This window comes from Delphinapterus leucas, chromosome 1, assembly GCF_059928025.1.
Source record: "Delphinapterus leucas isolate spDelLeu-1000000601 "Yukka" chromosome 1, BTC_Dleu_Yukka2, whole genome shotgun sequence".
NCBI lineage: Eukaryota > Metazoa > Chordata > Mammalia > Artiodactyla > Monodontidae > Delphinapterus > Delphinapterus leucas.
Genome location: NC_143129.1, coordinates 86669535 through 86690280, shown reverse-complemented (window position 1 = coordinate 86690280; position 20746 = coordinate 86669535). Strand labels below are relative to the sequence as shown.

Genomic DNA, 20746 nt, shown 5'->3' with positions numbered 1-20746 from the left:
GTTTACATCTTCACGTTCATGCTTTTGCTATTCATTGTGGTATCATCACGTTCACAAAAATTTTATTTTATTTTTTAATCTGTGTACTGGCTTATTTATGTGAGTTGTTTTCCAATTGTGAATTTTCTCTTCCCTATATATTCTTCCTACTTTTCTGCTTAGAGAGGACCTTTCAATATTTGCTTCAGGATAGGTTTAGTATTGCTATATTCTTTTAGTTTTTGCTTGTCTGAGAAATTCTTTATCCCTTCTTCTATTCTAAATGATAATCTTGCTGGCTAGAGTATCCTCGGATGCACATTCTTCCCTTTCAGGACTTCGCATATATCTTGCCACTCCCTTCTGGCCTGCAGTGTTTCTGTAGAGAAATCTGCTGATAGCCTTATGGGGGTTCCCTTATAATTAACTGTTTTTTTCTTGCTGCCTTGAGAATCCTCTTCATCTTTAACTTGTGCCTTTTTTATTATAATATGTCTTGGTGTAGGTTTGGGTTTACCTTGTTTGGGACCCTCTGTGCTTCCTGTACCTGCTTTATCTGTTTCCTTCTTTAGGTTTGGGAAGTTTTCAGCCATAATTTTTCAAATACATTTTCAGTCCCCTTTTCTCTTCCCCTTCTGGAATCCCGATTATGTGTAGATTGGTACACTTTATATTATCCCATAGGTCTCTTATATTGCTTTCATTTTTTTCTCATTTGGCTTTCTGTCTGCTGTCCTGATGGGTGATTTCCATCATTCTATCTTCCAGGTCACTTATTCGTTCTACATTATTTATTCTGCTGTTCATTGCCTGTAGTTCAGTTTTTGTCTCGACAAATGAGTTTTCTAATTTTTCTTGGTTCCTCTTTACTGTTTCTAGTTCCTTTTTATAGTACTCTGCATTTCTGTTGATAGCCTTTCTTAATTCCTTCAGTATTTTCATTATCTCCTTTTTGAAATCAGTGTCTATTAGACTGAAGAGGTCTATCTACTGTGGTCTTGGAGAGCTGTTTTTATGTGGGAGCATCCCTGTGTAGCCTGTGTGGGTTTAATATTTTTGGTGCAAGGGCTGATTTTCGTATGGATGCCTGTTGCCTCTTTTCTCAGCGTGTGCTGGCCATTATCCCCTTAATAGAGGGTGTGCAGATGCAGTGGCTGGTGCCTGGTCGTGGGGTTCTCAGCAGCAGTGGTGGCTCATGTGTGACCCCGGAGCAAATGATGGGAGCAGAGGCAGCTCATGATCACTCTTGGAGCTCATGTAGGCCGTGTCCTGCCGCCCGAGAGCTCGCCCAGGGAAAACGGCTGCAGGGTGGCTCCCGCGCCTCCCCTCGCACACTGCCCACACAACAGCACCGCTCCAAAGCCCAAGTTTCCACACCCAGCCCTTGCCCGTACTGGCAGACGTGCATCTCAGGCTGGGGAGTGAGTGTAGAGCGGGTGCACTGACCCTCTGTGCAGGTCTCTATTCTAGCTGCTGCAGATCGGTTGCTGTTTTCTCCTCCAAGGCTCTGAAGCTCTCCCTCTGTCCTGGCTGATCTCCCTGCCGGTGAGGGCACTTCCCAGGGTGCAGGAACCTTTCTTGTTTCACAGCTCCCTGCCTGGGGCGCAGGTCCCGACCCGATGACTTCCTTACTTTCTTTTTTTTTTTTTACTTTTGTCCTACCTGGTTACATGGAGATTTTCTTTGCCCTTTCAGGGGTCTGAGGTCTCCTGCCAGCATTCAGTAGACATTCTGTGAGAACTGTTCGACATGTAGATATGTTTTTGATGTAGTTGTGGGAGGAGGTGAGCTTCACGTCCTTCTACTCTGCCATCTTGATCGCTCTCCTGTATCTCATTTTTATTTTTTAAAATTTATTTATCTTGGGCTCTGTTGGGTCTTCGCTTCCGTGCGAGGGCCTTCTCCAGTTGCGGCAAGCGGGGGCCACTCTTCATCGCGGTGCGCGGGCCTATCACTATCGCGGCCTCTCCCATTGCGGAGCACAGGCTCCAGACGCGCAGGCTCAGTAGTTGTGGCTCACGGGCCTAGCTGCTCCGCAGCATGTGGGATCCTCCCATACCAGGGCTCGAACCCGTGTCCCCTGCATTAGCAGGCAGATTCTCAACCACTGCACCACCAGGGAAGCTCCTGTATCTCATTTTTAAATAGGATCCCAACCAGATAGGCCTTATGTGGCAAAAAGTTGATGAAATTTACAGATGAAGATCATAACCTCTGTTTTCCTCCCTTGTAACCAAGGACAGAAGTAGTGCTGAATCTGTTGGATCAGTGCCTGGTTTCTAGAAAGGAAAGTTTGATCTCCTGAAAGTGGCACCTCTCAGGTGTTCCTGGGAGTTGCCCTACTCAGTGTGTCCACTTGTAGTCTCACCTGAATCCATGACCCAGTCTCCTTGTAAATTAAAAAGGAAAAATCAGGGACTTCCCTCTGGCGCAGTGGTTTAGAATCCGCTTGTCATAGTAGGGGACACGGGTTCAATCCCTGGTCTGGGAAGATCCCACATGCTATGGAGCAACTAAGCCCATGCACTACAACTACTGAGCCTGCACTCTAGAGCCCACGAGCCACAACTACTGAACCCATGTGCTGCAACTACTGAAGCCTGCATGCTCTAGGGCCTGCATGCTGCAACTAAGCCCGCGTGCTGCGACTACTGAGCCCACATACCTAGAGCCTGTGCTCCGCAACAAGAGAAGGCACCGCAATGAGAAGCCCGTGTACCGCAACGAAGAGTAGCCCCCGCTCACCGCAACTAGAGAAAGCCTGTGCGCAGCAGCGAAGACCTAATGCAGCCAAAAATAAGTAAAATTAAAAAAAAAAACAAAAAAAAACCCCAAAGACATCTTTGAATGCTGTTTGGCACACTATTGGCACATTTTTATTAAACTGATTCAAGCAATTTCATTTGGTAACTTTTCGTCAGGCCTTCCATTTGCAGTGTTGTGGGATGGTGAGTTTGTTGTGATGACTTCTGTCCTTTGCCATCATCCGTGTAGGCTGAGAGGATCATGGAGGCTATTGAGCTATACCGAGAAGAAACTGCAAAAATGAGAGAACACAAAGCCATTTGTAAAGCTGCAGGGAAAGAGGTAAGACAGTCCATTAAGTTACGGTCTGAGAAATATTTATAAATGGAGACAATTCCTGAGGAAAAAAACATCATTTGGGGATTTATTAACTCAGATCAGGAAATGGGATAAATGTAGTAGAATCTTTTCTAATTCAAACACTAGAAAGAAGGAATTGAGAAGCTTTGTCTTAATAAAAAGCCAAGGATAGTTAATTTGAGATCATGGTGATTGTTGTATTGAGTTAAAAACTCAGATTCCTCCTTTTGTTTGGGAGGCAGGGTAAACATTTCGGACTTCTAGATGAAATGTATTGCCCAGACTCATTCATAAATAAGCAGTATTGAAACTAAAAGTTATTATTAAATAATTTAATAATTCTTCAGGGTCAGTTTTTAGGGTCTCTCTTTTCAAAAGTGTAAAATATTGTTATGACCCTGGCTGTGATAAGCACTATCAAAGGCTTGTTTTTTTAATGACTTGATTTAATAATTTCTTCATAGGTTCCTCTTCCCATCAACCCCATCCTGATGGCTTATGGCAGTATCTCTGTGAGTAGACTAATGGTTTCCCCTTGGTTATTCTAAGGTTACTTTCAGGCACAAGAGAGGAAGTGAAGAGGCGTTATGATTTTAGAATAGACATATTGGGAAATACTTTGTCATTAAAAATCTCTTGAATGCTGGAATCCTCTAAGACATTTTGTATTTCAAAAGGACCATTTTAGTGTAACTTCAAGTCATCCTTTCTGGTTGGACTGGACTGGCATTCTTTTTTTAGTGCTTATTTATGTTTAGTATCCACAGCCCTCTGAAGATTCTATTCATTGAAACTGAAGTTTTTGGAGGAAAAGTTGATATAAATTAGTCAGATAAAAGAGGAGAGAGGGAGAATACTGGGACAATGTATGCTTTTAGTGATCTTTAATTACTCAATACTTGCATGTTTCATTCATCACAATAGTAATGTGAGTCAGTGTGTCTTCATTTTATAGATAGGAGATTGTTCTGACTTACAGATCGAAGGGAACATAGTTGATAAGTGGCAGAGCTGGATTGTGAACCCAGATCTGACTCAGTCTAAGCCCGTGCACGTAGTGCCCTTTTTAGAACAGTTTCTCATAAGAGGGAGAGGTATTCCTGGTTTTTAGGAGATGGAAATTAGAGAGCTTCAGTTAAGAAATCAAGAGTATCACTAATGCTGTCACACTTCCTTTATAGCCTTCAGCTTATGTGTTGGAGATTTTTAAAGGAATCAAGTCAAGGTGAGTGCCGGTGCACAGTTATTACAGCTAATACCATTTACCGAACATGAGATAAACAGACATTATAATTGATGGTTATCTTCTTTAGAGGTTTAACTATGTCAAAATTTTGATGGAAAATAATTCATTATAATGTTCTTTTTGAATTAGAACTAGAAGGTTCCTCCTAAAATATGAAGGGAGATATTGAATACTTTTAAAAAGCACAAATGAAGGGCAGTGCTACTTTATATCATAGGTAATGAAATCATCTATAATTCAGTCACAGGTACCAACTGCTAACATTTTTTTGTTGTATATTTCCTTTGGCTTATTTTCTGTTTACATACTCAGTTGGAATCATATGTATACATTTTTATATCCTGTCCTTTTTCACAGAATATTTCCTGAGCACTTGCTCACTTTAGTAATATTCTTCAAAAACACATCATTGAATTAGTTCAAAATATTCCATTGTATATATAGTTACTATTGGGTGGTGCATATGTGTTTGGCTGTTATCAATACTGCCTTAGTAAACACCTTTATATATAAATCTTTGTCATCATCGATTATTTTTCTTAAGGGTCCTAGCAGTCTATTAACTAATCAATGGACATGAGCTTTTTAAAGGTTTATGTTGCTTAATTACTGTCAGAGTGCTTGTAATGACTTTTACCAGCTTTTAAAAAATTCTTTGCTGGTTTGAGAGGCAAAAGGTGGTACTGCATTATTTTCCTTTTTAATTAACAAAGTTAAAATTTTATTATATTTGTTGGCCATTTGTATTTTTTCCTGTGAATTTTTACTTTCCTTTTCTTGTGCTTTATAGTTGTTTCTCTTACTGGTTTTTTAAGAATTTTTTTATATCTTTTGTCATTCATTTTTGAAATAATATTTGAGTTTGATCTACTGAGAGTTATCATTTTTTTAATAACAAATCATAATATCTGAGTATATCCCATACGAGAAACAAACAGGACCTATCTAAGATAATGAAACTTTGCTAGAGAAATGTAAAAGAAAATTTAGAGTAATGGAGGTACGATGCATTCCTAGATGGGAAGATTCTGTGTTTTAAAGATTTGGTTTTTCTTAAACTAGTCTATAGGTCTGTGATCCCAATTGAAATCCTCTTGAGAGTTCTAGTTGGAATTGATGAAATGATAATAGAACTAGCTCAAGAAAAGTAAAACAAACCAGAAAAAGAACAAGAGGGAGCTGTTCTCCTAGATTAAAAAACTGTAAAAATGCAAAATTAAAACAGTACAGGATTGTTGTCAGAATCAGTTATGAAAACAGACTCTAAAGCCCTAGAACACTCTATGATATAGAGGGACTCAATAAATGGTAAAAGAAGTATCATATAAAGATGGGATATACAACAAAAGGCTTTAAAGAAATTGGTTATCTGAAAGAAAAACAGTTAGATTCTCCTACCCTGCCATGGACCAGAATGCATCAAGTAGGTTAAAATACTAAATATAAAAAACCAAAACGTTGAAAAGAGAGAACCATTCATAATACCGATGTATGCTTAACTCTGGATGGGTAAGATCTACTCAAGTATAAAAGTAGAAGAAAAAAATAGGAGAGGAAAAGATTTTTAAATTGACCATGTTAAGAAACGTGGCATTTTTAATGTTTATTTTTTCCTCTTCAGTGAGCTGGAAGAATCTCTGCTTGTGCTGCCTTTCTCTTACGTCCCAGACATTCTTAAGCTCTTTAATGAATTCATCCAGCTGGGCTCTGATATTGAACTTCTATGTAGGTGCCTCTTCTTTCTCCTCAGGTAACGTCCTTTCCAAAAGAATATCATGTCTTATCTGCATAACGGCTCCAGTAGTGCCTCACCTGAAGCTGTCCATGCTTTGGGATTAAGAAATGTGATGTCTCTGTTTCGGAGACGGTTGGGAATTTCAGTGCCGCCTGACATAATTCTTATCCTTTGGAGTCAGTCTTGCTTGTAAAATGCAGATAGTGATGGCCCAACTCTAAGTAGCATGAGGTACTGTGTTGCTAAGGATGCTCAGGCAGGCGGAGGTCCCCAGGTTACAGTCTAAGGTAGCAGCTCCGGTTCTAGTTAGTTTGCTGAAAGCCCATCTCTGAATAGCCAGTCTGCCTCAGTGTTTCTTTTTGACTATTGAGTTTAAACTAAATGGTTTTGTTTTCATAATAGCATTTTAAGGAGTAGTCAGTTTATTTCCCAGGTCTCTACAAGTACAAATGGAAGGATAGGGGCATATTTGGAGGGAACTAAGAAACATAAAGAAAACGTTCATTAGATTATATTCTTAAATAGGAAGAATTCTGATTAATATGTAACAGAGGGAAAATATATTTACAAAGGCGTAATATATTCTTATCTCCCACTCTGTCCCCCAGTCTCAGGCTGTTATATCAGAGGACAGGAATAGAGGCAAATTTGAACATTCCTTAAAATGCTGTTAATTAGGAAATCAGAAACTGCTCAGCCAATACCAAATAGTTAAAAGGAAAACAGGTGTATTTGGTGAATTGGCCTTTTTTCATGATCATTAACCCTTCATTCCTTTATTTCTTTCAGGATAGTAGCAAATGAAGAACAATATGTTTATATTATTCCGTTGTCATATTTACAGTTTATTTTTTAATTGCGATGGCATATGTGCTATTGAATCGGGGTTACTGATTCTAAGAGAAACACAGTGAATGTTTCTAGCATATTGGGGTGGTAGATGGGTGCTACCTCGCAGGTAGATATGGCAGGTCACAACTGAGGGTGAGGGTGAATGTGGAGGTTAAAGGAGCATGAATCATCAAGGGCATCTTGGTACTCTAGGTCAGAGTTTGATCATCTCTTTTTTTGGCTGAAATATTAATAAATCTTTGAGTTAGCAATTCTTAGAAGGCTCATTTTCCTCTGATCTTTCCATAGAATGCCGTTGTCAAAATCTGTGGCCACCGGGTAGATTGCAAAGAGTCAGCTTTGCAAATGAGTTGACAGTATTTTAAAAATTGTTATTGGATAGAACTGACTAGTAGGAAGAAACTTCTTTAGTTTTTTTTCATAGAAGCATTTCTGTATTCCCATGATCGGCAAAATTTTTTTTTTTTTTGGACATTTTGTCTGTTTGCTAGTTCTAGAAGGGATAGGTAGAGCTAGAACCACTATCCTTCTTTGTGACCTGCCTGGTTTTATTTTTGTTAGGATTCACTTTGGCCAGATCACTAGCAACCAAATGCTTGTGCCAGTGATTGAAAAATTAAAGGAAACAACTATTTCAAAAGTCAGCCAAGTCCGGGTAAGTATCTTTGTAGAGACAGAACAAGGAGGGGAAAATTCTAGCGTGTATGTTACTTACAAGTAGCATGTCAGCCAAGTCCGGGTAAGTATCTTTGTAGAGACAGAACAAGGAGGGGAAAATTCTAGCGTGTATGTTACTTACAAGTAGCATAGTGTGCTGTGCCCTATCTTTGGTGATACTGACCTGACATGCATGTATATTTAAGATGAGGTTTTTGTTAGAGCTAGTAGACAAAAAAACAAACAAACAAGGAAAACCCTTAGGGAAGGATGAGTAACAACACATGAAGCTTTGGTTCCCCTGACTCACAAATGCTGTGATATTGAACTGAATTGAGAGGAAGTTTATTTAATCTCTCTTGTATTCTTTCTCAGGATGTTATCGGCTTCAACATGGCAGGTCTTGATTATCTCAAGAGGGAATGTGAGGCAAAAAGTGAAGTTATGTTTTTTGCTGATGCTACCAGCCACTTGGAAGAAAAGAAGAGGAAAAAGAAAAAGAGGGAGAAGCTGATTTTAACATTGACTTAGAACTGAAATGTGGTGCCTTTTTCAACTTTTTCTTGAAAAGGACTTCCAAACTAAGCAGCAGAACCTATGAATGTGATCTTATTTGGAATTTGGGTCTTTACAAATATAATTAGTTAAGATTGGTCATTCTAGATAAGATTAAATCCAATTATTTGCTTTTATAAGAATGCCATGTGATGGACAGCTACATGTAAAAGAATGAAATTAGAACATTCTCTAACACCATACCCCAAAATAAACTCAAAATGGATCAAAGACCTAAATGTAAGGCCGGACACTATAAAACTCTTAGGGGAAAATAAAGAACACCCTTTGACATAAATCTCCTCAGCAATATCTTTTTGGGTCCACCTCATAGAGTAAGGAAAAACAAAAATAAACAAATGGGACCTAATTAAACTTAAAGCTTTTGCACAACAAAGGAAACCATAAACAAAATGAAGAGACAGCCCCCAGAATGGGAGAAAATATCTGCAAACAAAGCAACCAACAAGGGATTAATCTCTAAACTATAAAAACAAACAACTCATGCAGCTCTACGTTAAAAAAAAAAAAATCAGGCACATGCAAAGATGCTCAACATCACTAATTATCAGAGCAATGCAAATCAAAACTACAATGAGGTACTACCTCACATTGGTCAGAATGTCCATCATCAAAAAGTCTACACACAATAAATGCTGGAGAGGGTGTGGAGAAAAGGGAACCCTCCTACACTGTTGGTACCACCACTATGGAGAACAGTATGGAGGTTCCTTAAAAAACTAAAAATAGAACTACCATATGATCCAGTAGTCCCACTCCCAGGCATATATCTGGAGAAAACCATAATTCAAAAAGATACATGCACCCCAGTGTTCACTGCAGCACTATTTACAATAGCCAAGACATGGAAGCAACGTAAATGTCCATTGACAGATGAATGGATAAAGAAGATGTGGTACATATATACAATGGAATATTACTCAGCCGTAAAAAATAATGAAATAATGCCATTTGCAGCAACATGGATGAACCGAGAGATTATCATCCTAAATGAAGTAAGTCAGAGAAAGACAAATATCATATGATATCACTCATGTGTGGAATTAATTAAAAAATGATACAAATGAACTTATTTACAAAACAGAAACAGACTTACAGATATCAAAACAAACTTATGGTTTCCAAAGGGGAAATGTGGCGGGGAAGGATAAATCAGGAGCTTGGGATAAACATACGCTACTATATATAAGGTAGATGGCCAACAAGGACCTGCTGTATAGCACAGGGAACTCTATTCAATGTTGTGTGATGACCTATATGAGAAAAGAATCTAAAATAGAATAATATATGTATAACTTCACTTTTCTGTACACCTGAAACTAGCACAACATTGTACATCTATACTCCAGTAAAATTAAAATTTAAAAAAACAATGCCATGTGAGGACACACAGGGAGGGAGGCCACATGACAGCAGAGGCAGAAATTGGGATTGGAGTGACAGCAGCTACAACCCTAGGAACACCAAGGATTCTGTCTACCACCAGAAACTAGGAAAGAGGCATGGAACAAATTCCCTCAGTGCTTCCAGAAGGAACAAACTCTCTAATACCTTGGTTTCAGACCTCCTAAACTGCAAGAGAATAAATATCCATTGTTTTAAGCCACCCAGTGTGGTCATTTGTTATGGCAGCCTCAGGAAACTGATAACCAAATTGTGGTACCAGGAAGTGAGGTACTGCTATAGCAAATACCTAAAAATATGGAAGTGGCTTTGGAATCAAGTAATGGGTGAAACTGGGAAGAATTTTGAGCTACATGATAGAAGAAAGTCAAGATTACCTTGAAGAGACTGTTGGTAGAAATAATGGACAGTAAAAGCACTTTGGTGAGGGTTCAGAAGGAAGTGATGGGGAAAGTAAAGAACACTTCAAGCATCTTAGAGAATTCCTACATCATGAACAGAATGTTGGTAGTAAATATGAACATTAAAGGTGATTTTGCTAGGACCTCAGATGGAAATGAAGAATATGTTATTGGACAGTGGAGGAAAAGTGATCCTTGTTACGAAGTGGCAGAAAACTTGGCTGAATTGTGTTCTGCTTTTGGGTAAAAAGTAGAACTTATAAACAATGAAATTGGATTTCCAGCGGATGTTTCCAAGCAAAACATGGAAGGTGTGTCCTGGTTTCTTGCTGCTTATAGTAAACAAGAGGAAAGGGATAAACTGAGGAAGGAAATGGTCAGCAAAAAGGAACCTGAACATGATTTGGAAAATTCACAGCCAGTCCATATTGCAGGAAATGCTAAGGCATGCTCTGGAGAGTTCATCAGGGGCGCAGCTGGAAAACCTAGTGGAGAAATTAGATTTGTGACCATGAGTATAATCAACCATCTCAGCAGAAGCTAGGAACAGAGGTGAGACTATCCAGGAAGGACCTGTGGAGAACCCTCACGTCTAATGGTGTGGATCTCCTTGATATCCGTGAAGACTGATGGTTTTTGAGAATGTTCTATCAGCAGAAACACTGCCTGCTTGGCCTGGCGGACAGAGACAAGAAATGAAGGAAGGCTGCCAGACTTCTGGGCTTCTATAAGCAGGAAATGGGGTGCCCAGAGGATAAGACTGTCCCAGGCTAACAACTGAGAGGGTGGGGCCCACAAGGCATCTGTGGGTCTAGAGGGGGGTGCTGGTGAAGCCTCTGGCCCAGAGGGCAGATCAAGACACAGATAATTATGCTCAGGCTTTGAAACCTTAGGAAATCTGCCCCGCTGCACTGCAAACACTTAAATCGGTGACTCCTTTATTCTTTCCGTTTTCTCCTTTTAGAATGGGAATGTCTTGTGCTATTTTGCAAGCTGACAACTTGTTTCTAGTTTCACAAGTCCATAGATGGAGAGGACACCATGATAGGTGAAGACTTTGGGAAATATTGGGATGGAGTGAGTGCATTTTGCATGTGAGATGGGTATAAATTTTGGGGAACCAGAGGGTGGACTGTACTGAGTTTATCTCCACAAAACTCATGTCTACCAGGACTTATGAATGTGATCTTATTTGTAAATAGGGTCTTTACAGATGCAATCAAGTTAAGATGAGGTCATTCAAGATTAGAGTAGCCCCTAAAACCAATGACTATTGTTCTTATAAGGAGAGACATATAGAAATACACAGGGAAGGATGCCACTGGGGACAGAGGCAGAAATCAGAGTGAGTTATAAGCTAAGGAACACCAAGGACTGCTGGCAACCACCAGAAGTTAGGAAAGAGGCATAGAACAAATTCTCCCTCAGAGCCTCCAGAAGGAACCAACTGTGCTGCCACCTTGATTTCAAATGTCTGGCCCCCCAAACTGTCAGAGAATACCCCAAACTGTCAGAGAATAAATATCGTTTTAAGCCACCTGGTCTGCGGTACTCTGTTATGGCAGCCTCGAGACACAAATACAGATTTATTACAGCAGCCCTAGGAAACTAATGCAAGATGCTATTTGCCTTTTTCTCTCATGAGCGTGCAGTGGAGTTTTCCAGAGACTATGTGATGTGTGATATGGTGACAGATTGAATACAGAGCAGATGTGAGAATCCAGTTATGTCCTATTAAGCCAGACATTGAAAAGATTTGCAAAAATGTAATACTCTTCTTATTAATTTTTGTTTGGAAAAGTTATTTTTCATTAACAATTTATTTATGGTAATATACTGGGTTTATTTTTTTAATAAATTATAAGTTTTTCCAAGTTTTAATTCTAATTTGGTAAATATTGATAATATGACCCACATAAACAAAAGGTTTTTGGGATCCTCAATAATTTTTAAGAATACATGAGGAGTCTTGAGTCCAAAAAATTTAAGAACCACTAGCCTAACTAAATTCTCAAGTCCAAAAGGGCATCCTGCTGTTTGTGTTTGTACCCTTGCTTTTTGGAGAGTCCAATCAACATCAAAAATAGCACTTGAAAGAGTGAACTTTAGAATCACATTGAAGTAGGTTAGATTTTTACTTCTTCAGGATTCTCTGAGCCTCAGTTTCCTTATTTATAAAGTGGGAAAAATATCTATCTTGTAGATAGTATGAGGATTAGTTTATGACTATGAAGGGGTAGTTATAATTATTAAAAACAAATATTTTCATTCCACCAGACTAAGTGGCTCATTGGTTGCTGGCTGTATGAAGATGGGAACAAATGCAAGGTCTAAGGCTTCAAGTTTGAATGGATGACAATCAAATTACAAATTTGTTACTTACCTGACACCTAATGAGAAACTTTACGGGACATGAAGACTCCAAGTGCAGAGGAAGAAATTGTAGAAATCTTCTGGACCATAGGATTTTCTTTTCCCTGGGGAAAATCTTTTGGTCTCTTATCATAATTGCTGCTTGTTAAAACTGGTAAAATACCCATTAAGGACTATTACTTTCATGAACAAATGATTTGTGTATGCAAACTCAGATAACATTTTAGAATCTCTAGCACATTTAGCTCAATTTTAGGTATTTTCTGTCTAATGCAAATTCTACACGCCAGGTTTAGGGGATGAAGGATGGCTATTGATCTCCTGTAATTTCTTCTGTTCACCCTAGAGTATGTTTTCTGCTAAGGGTGACTGGCCTTTCTATAGGTGCCATCAATCACCATAACCAGGTCCCAGACCACATCAACATCCAGATTTCATGGTTTTTTGGTGGGGAGGGGCAAGGGCAGGCCTTGGGAAATGGACTATGAACTATCATTGTTGTCACTGGAAGTAGAGTAAGGATTTAATAAAACTCTTTTCCCCATCTCTCTGTTCCTGACAGATGGTCTCTATAAGCAAGGAAACAGAAACTTTATTAACATAAATGCAAAATTATTTAATTGCTGTGATCAGCCACAGGGATTCAGTTAGTCTGGATCAGCATCTAATAACTTGTGTGAAGAGGATGTAAGAGGACTTGATTTAATTCCCAGAGTGGGGAAAATTGTTCCCAGTGAGGTCTTTCGTGACCACCCTGCTATAAACTGCAATTCTTAACACTCCCTATACTTCCTTTCCTACTTTACATTTTCTCCCTTGTACTTATCACCATTGTAGTCCATATTTCACTTATTTTGTCTATTGTCTGTCCTCCCGCTGGAATGTAAGCTTACATAAAGGCAGAAATGTGTGTCTCTTGTTCATTGCTGTATCCCCAATGCCTAGCACATTAGAAAAACTTACGATCTTTGAAAGAATGAACAAATGAATCCAACTCCATTTCTATTGAAATCAAGGTCATCTGACACAAGTTCCCCTAAATTTCTTTCACCTCAGAATGTCTGGATCCTTAGCCATCTTTGTTCTCTCCCTTGCCAAGATTAACACTTCAGCTCTGTTCTTGATTATTCTCTTGCCCTCTTTTGGATACTGCTGGTTCAGTCCTCTCATTCATATTTCTAATGTTCTCTTCTGATCCACTCTTTCCAGCCCACGAGCACACTAAACTGAAAATCTCTCCTTTTCTCTGTTGCCTCCCTGAGGTACTCTCTCAGGTACCATATACTCTTGCTGTTTCCTTTAATACTAAATTGAAAATGTATCCATACTCAATATTTCTGCTTTCTTAACACCCAGCCATTCTTCACGTTCTGCAGTTTGGTTTTTGTCCCAACCAAATCTAGTGGTCCTATTTAAATCCGAAGTCTCCTTGATATCTCTATAGCATCTGTCAACTGTGTCCATAGTTCCCTTGAAATTCTTTGAGATATTTCATGTTTTGCTAATTGCTTGTTCTGTCTCCACTGGTGCCTCTTTTTTCTCCTGCTCCCTAAACAGACTCCACATTTCTTCTCCTTCCGCATACCTTCTATCATCACCTCTGTAGCTGACACTTAAAATTATTATATCTCCAGCTCTGACTGCTCAATTGAGATCCACTCCTGAGTCTCCATGTTTCATTACCTGAGCCCCAAACCTTGCAGGTGAACTCTTATGTCCTCTTACTTCCTTTTCTCAGTGGGTCCCACCTTAGATTTTACAGTACCCCCTGCCAAATGTCTTTCATCCATGTCCCTCTTTCCCAACTATAGTTGCCACACTATAGTTCTTGTCCTTACACTTGGCCTGTTGATGTAGCCTTCCAATGGTTCTTTGCATATCCAGTAACTCTTCTCCTTCAGCATATCCTGTACAATAACACTGGATTCATTTTTATAAAGATATGCTGATTATATCACCCATTGGATCAGAATTTCAATGATTCACTGTTGCTTATATAATAAAGTCAAGCCAAGGATTCAAAATCTCCCATAACTTGATTCCAACCAACTTTCCCACTATATTACTAATACTCTAATCTCTCAACAAATTGAACTCCCTGCTTCCCCTCCTGAACACCTGGAGATTTCCTATTGCTACACTTTTGTTCATTCTTCCTAGTTTAAGTCTCCTTTCATCAAAGGTTTTTGCATTCTATAAGACCCAGCTCAAATATCAAATAGATATAACTGTAACACAAAGTAGTATATGATTCATGCTGTTGGAGTACAATATAGGAATCAAGTGTGAAAACTTTATTTCTGCTACCAGACTATGTAAGTCTTTTAGGATAGAGTCCAATTTTCATTTTTATATTTGATAAAATATTTCATACAGTACCTTGCATATAATAGGTTCTCGATATCTGTATATTCTATCTACAAGAGACACCAGTATGAAGGAATGTATTGTAATTCAGTGTATGTCCATTCAACTTCTATAATATAGAAGTTGAATCCTATCCCCCAACAAGATTACAAGTTGTTTTTATTTTTTTATGACAAAGACTTGCTTTTTAAAAAAATTCTGATTGTCTGATACCCCACAGACGGACAATAATATTGAGATTTATCCAACTTACAGTCACATGTACTATGTTAGGCACTTTGCTAGATGCTTTCAAAGATGAATGAAGATACAAGTCTTTGTCCTAAGAAATTTAATTCTGATTTTAAAAATAGAATAAATGAAGCTACAGAGTGCAGATGTGAGGGGATTAGAAAATAGCATTTTGACTTTTGCATTCTTGCTCAAATGTAATTTTTGCACTATATATGACTACTCAAATTGAACGTTAAAGGATATTTGCTTCCACAGGTAAGAACAGGACATCATGCTCAGTCATAATCTCTATATTGTGAAAGATATGTGCTGATCCCTTGGCACCATCCTCTCCAACAGCCATGGCAAATAACTCCACTTTCAGTTCTGCCTGCAAACCAGCAGCCACCTATAAGACACAATGTAGCTTTAGAATCAGACATGTATGAGTTCAAATCTTGATTTTTAACATGACTTTGGGCAAGTTACTCAAACTCTCTAATCTTGTTTCCTCATCTGTAAATTTGGCACAAATGAATGATTGCTGTTCTAGCATTTAGAAGAATTACTTCATGGATTAGTTAGGTTGAATTCCATTGAGTTAGCGGGACCCAGGAAAAATTGCTGAAGGAGAACATCAAGTGCTATTTAGGAAAAAGCATAAGGAAACTAAATGCCAGGATGCTGGAGGGCAAACTTTCATGATGTCTGTAACTGTGCTATTTCTTGAATATCAGTAGCAAGTTTCTATTTATTGTCATCCTTGTAGATAAAGATAAATTTAATCTAAGAAAAATGTAAGTTTCATCTTAAATTTAATCTAAGAGACTGGGTGAATCCCACAATTCCCCTGCCCTGCCCCTTGGTTTATAGTATTCCTAATGTAGGACCTGCAACGTGGCAAAGCCAGTAGAGGGAGACAGAATTAGTTTAAATGCCAAACTGCTTAGATCTGAAAGCTACATGGAAGAGGTTTGTACCGACAAAAAAGAAACCTGATATATAAAGAAGAAGAAACACAGCAAGGAATAGGCTTCTTGCCTTGCTCCTTGAAAAGAACACTAGCCAGGAAAGAAAGAGCTGTTTATGTTTCTAAGCTGCCTCTCTAGGAGGTGGGTTAAAAAGCAGACTTGAGAACAGTTATCTGGAAAAAATAAATCAGAAGAAACTACCACATGGAAAGCAGTTAGGTATGAATGGAATTTTTTTCTTCAATAGAGTTTTATAAATAATAGAATTGAAAAATGTTTCAGTTTTTTTCAACAGTGTGCTTGTGAGCATCTATCTGCACACTGGAGAGTATCCAACAGCTCTGTTTTGAGACCCAGGCCCTTAGCCCCCCAAGCCCAACAACCAGAGCAGGGCTGGGGAATGATGACATTCTGCACAAGGGCAGCTGGAGAACTGTTATCACACAGGTTTACCCAGGCTTGGAGTACATTCATTCAGTGTTGGCAACGAACCAAGATGAACAGTGGTGAGATTTAGATATGGAGAAGTCTAGAGGTTACATTCTTTGCCAGAGCCAAAACCTACTATCAAAAAGAAAAAAAAAAAAATAACAAACAGTAGAGAGTGAGCTTCAAAGAATACAAGCTGGGTTTTTAGTACGTATAAAGGTTCGTCCAGCAGTCGTTTGTTTGGCTTTTGGCTAATCCCTACTTTAAATGAAAAAGATTTGCTAACTTCCCAGAACAGTGGGAGAAAAGCTTTTGCTTTAACTGTGTTTTTGCTTTATGTTGTGAAGATTCTGAAACTTTGACACAGTACAATGACACATTGTCTTGGAGAGGTACTCATGAATTAGTGGATCTAATCCCCAAATGTATTTCTGTTTGGAAATTGCAGCCTGCGTACTACAATTTTATATAGATCATAAGATACTGGAGCTGGAAGAGGGCTAAGAAGTGATCAGTCTAAGCTCCTCCTTTTATAGACGAGGAAAGCAAGGTACAGAGGATTAATTAACCAAAAACATCACTGAGCTGCTTGGTAGCATAGCCAGGACAAGAAGCCAACTTTGCACTATAGCCAACCGATGCTTCTGTGTCAACGTATAACAACTGTGGCTTCCTCGCATCATCTGTCACTCAATCACACATCTCTCGAGTGCCCACCATGTGTCCTGCTCTGTAAGCTCCTTATGTGTCTCACTCATCTTTAACATCCCCTGTACCCTGGCACTATCACTGGTATATGGGAGGAACTCAGAGCTTGTTGACTGAAATGAAAGGCGTGTTAAAGCAGCAAGATGATATACTGACCAAGAAATAAAAGTTAAGATTGAAAGTGTGATTTTTGTTAGCTTTTGAGACAACCTTTTGTTTATAACATACTACACTTCTGAAATTCTAATGTGAAGTAAGTGGCAGTATACACATTTTATACTAAACACCTTATTTGGGGGAATGTATCAAATAAAATCAGAACAGATTGACATATTAAAATTTGTATTTTCAGAGATTTTTGGAGAAATGAGACAGATGGTGACTTTAAGTATACTACTATTTCTTAATATGTTATTAAATAATATTCTCTGACAAATACCAAGAGAACAAACCAGATTTACATAAAATGTAAACAATGAAAGATTTGTTTTTCAAGTGATTTTTCACTTTGCAGAAGGATTTGTCACAGGATATCTTTAGGTAATCAGTTTACCAAGTGCATGTTAAATCGTATTTAATGTTTTAAAAGGTATTTTCAGACAACAGTATAGAACTGCAGTATTGGGACAATGAAGTGAACTTCAGAAATGGTTCCATAGCTGGAAGTTTAACTCTATTTACACACAGATCTGCTCATGGTTGTTACATGAAGTAAGTGACATCAAGCCAGATGTTGAACCAATACCAGGAATCTTTTGTTTATGATACTAGAAAAAGTAGACTTAAACATGGTTTAAACTGAAACAGGTAGAACGACTTAAAAATCACTTGACTGGAAACATATACATATCTGTACGCACACACATGGACACACACAACAGATAGCACATAGGACTTACAGGCCCAGGTTTGTAAGTCACTTTCAGTCCCGTGCTGGGTGGGGGCTGCTTCACCCTAAACCTACCAGGAAAAAAGATGGGAATAAATTGATGCCATAATGAAAAACATGAGCACAAATGAACTGGGAAGTAATAAAACCAGAAAGGTGTTAATACTCCCTACACAGGAGCAAGGGGTCCAGACTAGTAGAAAAACAACCCAATATCCAGTTGGAAAAAGAATCTGGGGCCTGTTTCACAACTGCCTTTCCAACAGTTTTCATTGGCGTCAAACCGACTCCAACCTGAGTTTCAACCCTTTGTTATCGGATGCTGACGAGCAGCTCGGGTCTGGGCAGAAGGTGGCGAAGGTTTGGCAGGCGCGTGCACTGCAGTGTAGCTGCCTGCGTGAACACGTATACTGACTGCCAGGTCATTAAGCTGAAGAATAAAGGCTCCTTTGGAAAGCAGCAGAGCGTGGGAGCCAGTCTTTCTCTGCCATGGTATGGGGTTTGCAAGTTTGGGGAGAAGAGAAACAGAAAAGGCTCAGAAAATGTTGGTGAACTTGAAAAGCCCGGTGCTCACACGTGGTACCTATTGATCTCTTCCCCTTCCTGTGGTTTGTGGGTTCTGCCCGAAGGTTAAAGACCTGGAGTAAATTAAAATGCCAAGGGAAGCCTACCTCCATCTACTCCACTCCCTCTACCAGCCACTTTGCTGTCTGCCCTGTGGTGGCTGAGTTGAACAAGCTGAGGACTGAAATCTATAAAACTAAAATTCTGTACTGGACACACAGGGTCTGCATGGGTGGTTTTAATTCGTTTGAGGTTGACTCTCCATTTCTCCCTACCCACTTTGTGGCAACAACCTAAATAAACAATAATGTCTGATCTGGCGGCTTGGGTCCCTTATCAGGTTGTTTGTGAGGAAGTAAATGTGATTCTGAAGTTGAGAATTCACCTCAATTAAAATGGGACAGTGATCTTTTCAATCAGATGCTCCTGTAGCTTTGCTCCATCTGACTTCCAATCCTGAATTTAGAATCACAAACATTCTCAAACTTGCTACTGACCCTGAGAATAACTCCGCACTTGAAATAAACATGTATCCCATTTTTATGGGGGAAAAAACTCGACATAATCCTGAAGCTTAATTCAAAATAGTATAGAGGAGATTTTGTGATTGGGAGTTGTCTTGGCATAGATACATGGTATATTGACCCAGTGGGAAGGACTGATCTCCCACAAGAAGCAGTGACCACAGCTGTGTTGATAAAGCAAGGTGCTCCAATGAGCTGGTACTCAGGAGATCTGAGATCTACCCTTGCTGCAGCCTACAAGACCTTAAAACAAGTTACTCAGTTTGTTCCTTTATATAATAGTCTCTAAGGTTCTACACACTCTAAAATTCTATTGGTTTTGATCTGAAAATGAAGGGCTATGGTGACTTTCTTGTCACTTAATGCCAGATACAGTATATTTTCTATTCGGAGTACAGGCTGTGAGTTAAGGTACTTGTTTATAATTCCAAGTCACATCATCAGTGTCAAAATGACCCTGATGATTAAGGGTTAATTATTTTTCCATTTTGCCTCAATTATGCAGAATTAATGTAATTAAAATCATGTTTACATCACAAAGTGCCAACCAATGTTAGCTGGTATTATAGTTGGTTGTAGATTTGAGAAATAGACTTTCAAATTTTGTGCATTAGTTATTGTTTTGTGTATTAGTTATTGTAACACTTGTACAACATCCCTTTCATTTTTTGCTAGTACAGATCAGGTCTTGAGGTGCTTCTAACCGAAGTATGGATAAAAATTAATGGAAAGGCAAAGAAATACCTACTCTATAGTTGAGGCTTGGTAAGTACTAATTTGTTGAATAATGAATGAGTGGATGAATTAGTGAGTAAATGATTGAATGAATGATGTTACGATTCAAGAGTTCGGGTGTAATTACAATTCAGTTCAATAAACATTCACTGATGTAGGCAACCAAAGGAAAGTCACAGAGTAGGGGAAGGTGATCTGAACATACACTTGGAGCCTTGGCCTCACCTGCAGAAGTCCACTCCAACATTCTTGAGCTTTACAGTGGTTGCATAGGTGTGTCCTTCTTCGAGCACTCCAAACGTCACTGAGGGTGGGAGAAGATGGAATCCAAAGGGGGATGAATTTACATTATTAATGGCAGCAGATGCAACAGAGGACGTTTTCACTCTTCCTCCAACAGAATCTTGCACCTTGCATTGAGAAAAAAAGCAATAAAGCATAATAAAATGGTTCTATTTTGCATTCCCAAGATAATAAAAAGACTCTGACCCCACACATCCCCTGACTAGACCATGCAGCAAAGCATGTAAGAAGCTTACCCTGCCCTCCAGCCAGCCTACAGCCACCGCACAAGGCAAGGCCTTGCAGCCAACCAAGTCAAAGCCAGCTTTGCCCCCAGCATGCCCACAGTAGTAGGCCCTACCACAACAGAAAGGCACCTGCAGCCCACATAAGGGAATCCCTTGACTACACAGCTCTGGTGACCAGAGGGGAGCATGCTGCTGGGCCCATGGGACATCTTCTACATGAGGCTACTTCTCCAAGATTGGGCAATGTAACCAACATTAGAAATAAACACAGAGAATTGGGAAAAATGAGGAGACAGAAGAATATGTTCCAAACAAAGGAACAACAAATAACCTCAGAGAAAGAACTAAACAAAGTGGAGGTAAGCAATCCGGCCAGTAAAGAGTCAAGATAATTATCATAAAGATGCTCACTAAACTCAGGAGAAAAATGAATGAATATGGTGAAAGTTTCAACAAAAAGTTAGAAAAATGAAAAACCAAACAGAGCT

The 20746-nt window shown here is 39.1% G+C and overlaps 2 protein-coding genes across 4 annotated transcripts in view; one reads left to right on the top strand and one right to left on the bottom strand.

Annotated features, from left to right (window-relative positions):
- The window catches only part of WDR3 (WD repeat domain 3), a 37645-nt gene extending 29070 nt beyond the window's left edge, over nt 1–8575 (top strand). For 2 of the 3 annotated variants that reach the window (XM_022583947.2, XM_022583948.3), the window contains exons 22-27: nt 2974–3066; nt 3549–3596; nt 4266–4309; nt 5952–6080; nt 7479–7572; nt 7950–8575. In XM_022583947.2, the coding sequence (XP_022439655.2) occupies nt 2974–3066; nt 3549–3596; nt 4266–4309; nt 5952–6080; nt 7479–7572; nt 7950–8105 (564 nt within the window). In that variant the 3' untranslated portion in view covers nt 8106–8575. The remainder of the gene's footprint in view (nt 1–2973; nt 3067–3548; nt 3597–4265; nt 4310–5951; nt 6081–7478; nt 7573–7949) is intronic. The other variant, XM_089917050.1, reaches the window with a different exon arrangement.
- Nucleotides 8576–12071: 3496 nt separating this feature from the next.
- SPAG17 (sperm associated antigen 17) overlaps nt 12072–20746 on the bottom strand; it is a 220331-nt gene continuing 211656 nt past the window's right edge. Inside the window, exons 45-48 of the mRNA XM_022583945.3 lie at nt 19954–20138; nt 17916–17976; nt 15173–15317; nt 12072–12482 (exon numbers count right to left, since the gene is read on the bottom strand). Of these exons, the coding sequence (XP_022439653.3) occupies nt 12346–12482; nt 15173–15317; nt 17916–17976; nt 19954–20138 (528 nt within the window). The 3' untranslated portion in view covers nt 12072–12345. The remainder of the gene's footprint in view (nt 12483–15172; nt 15318–17915; nt 17977–19953; nt 20139–20746) is intronic.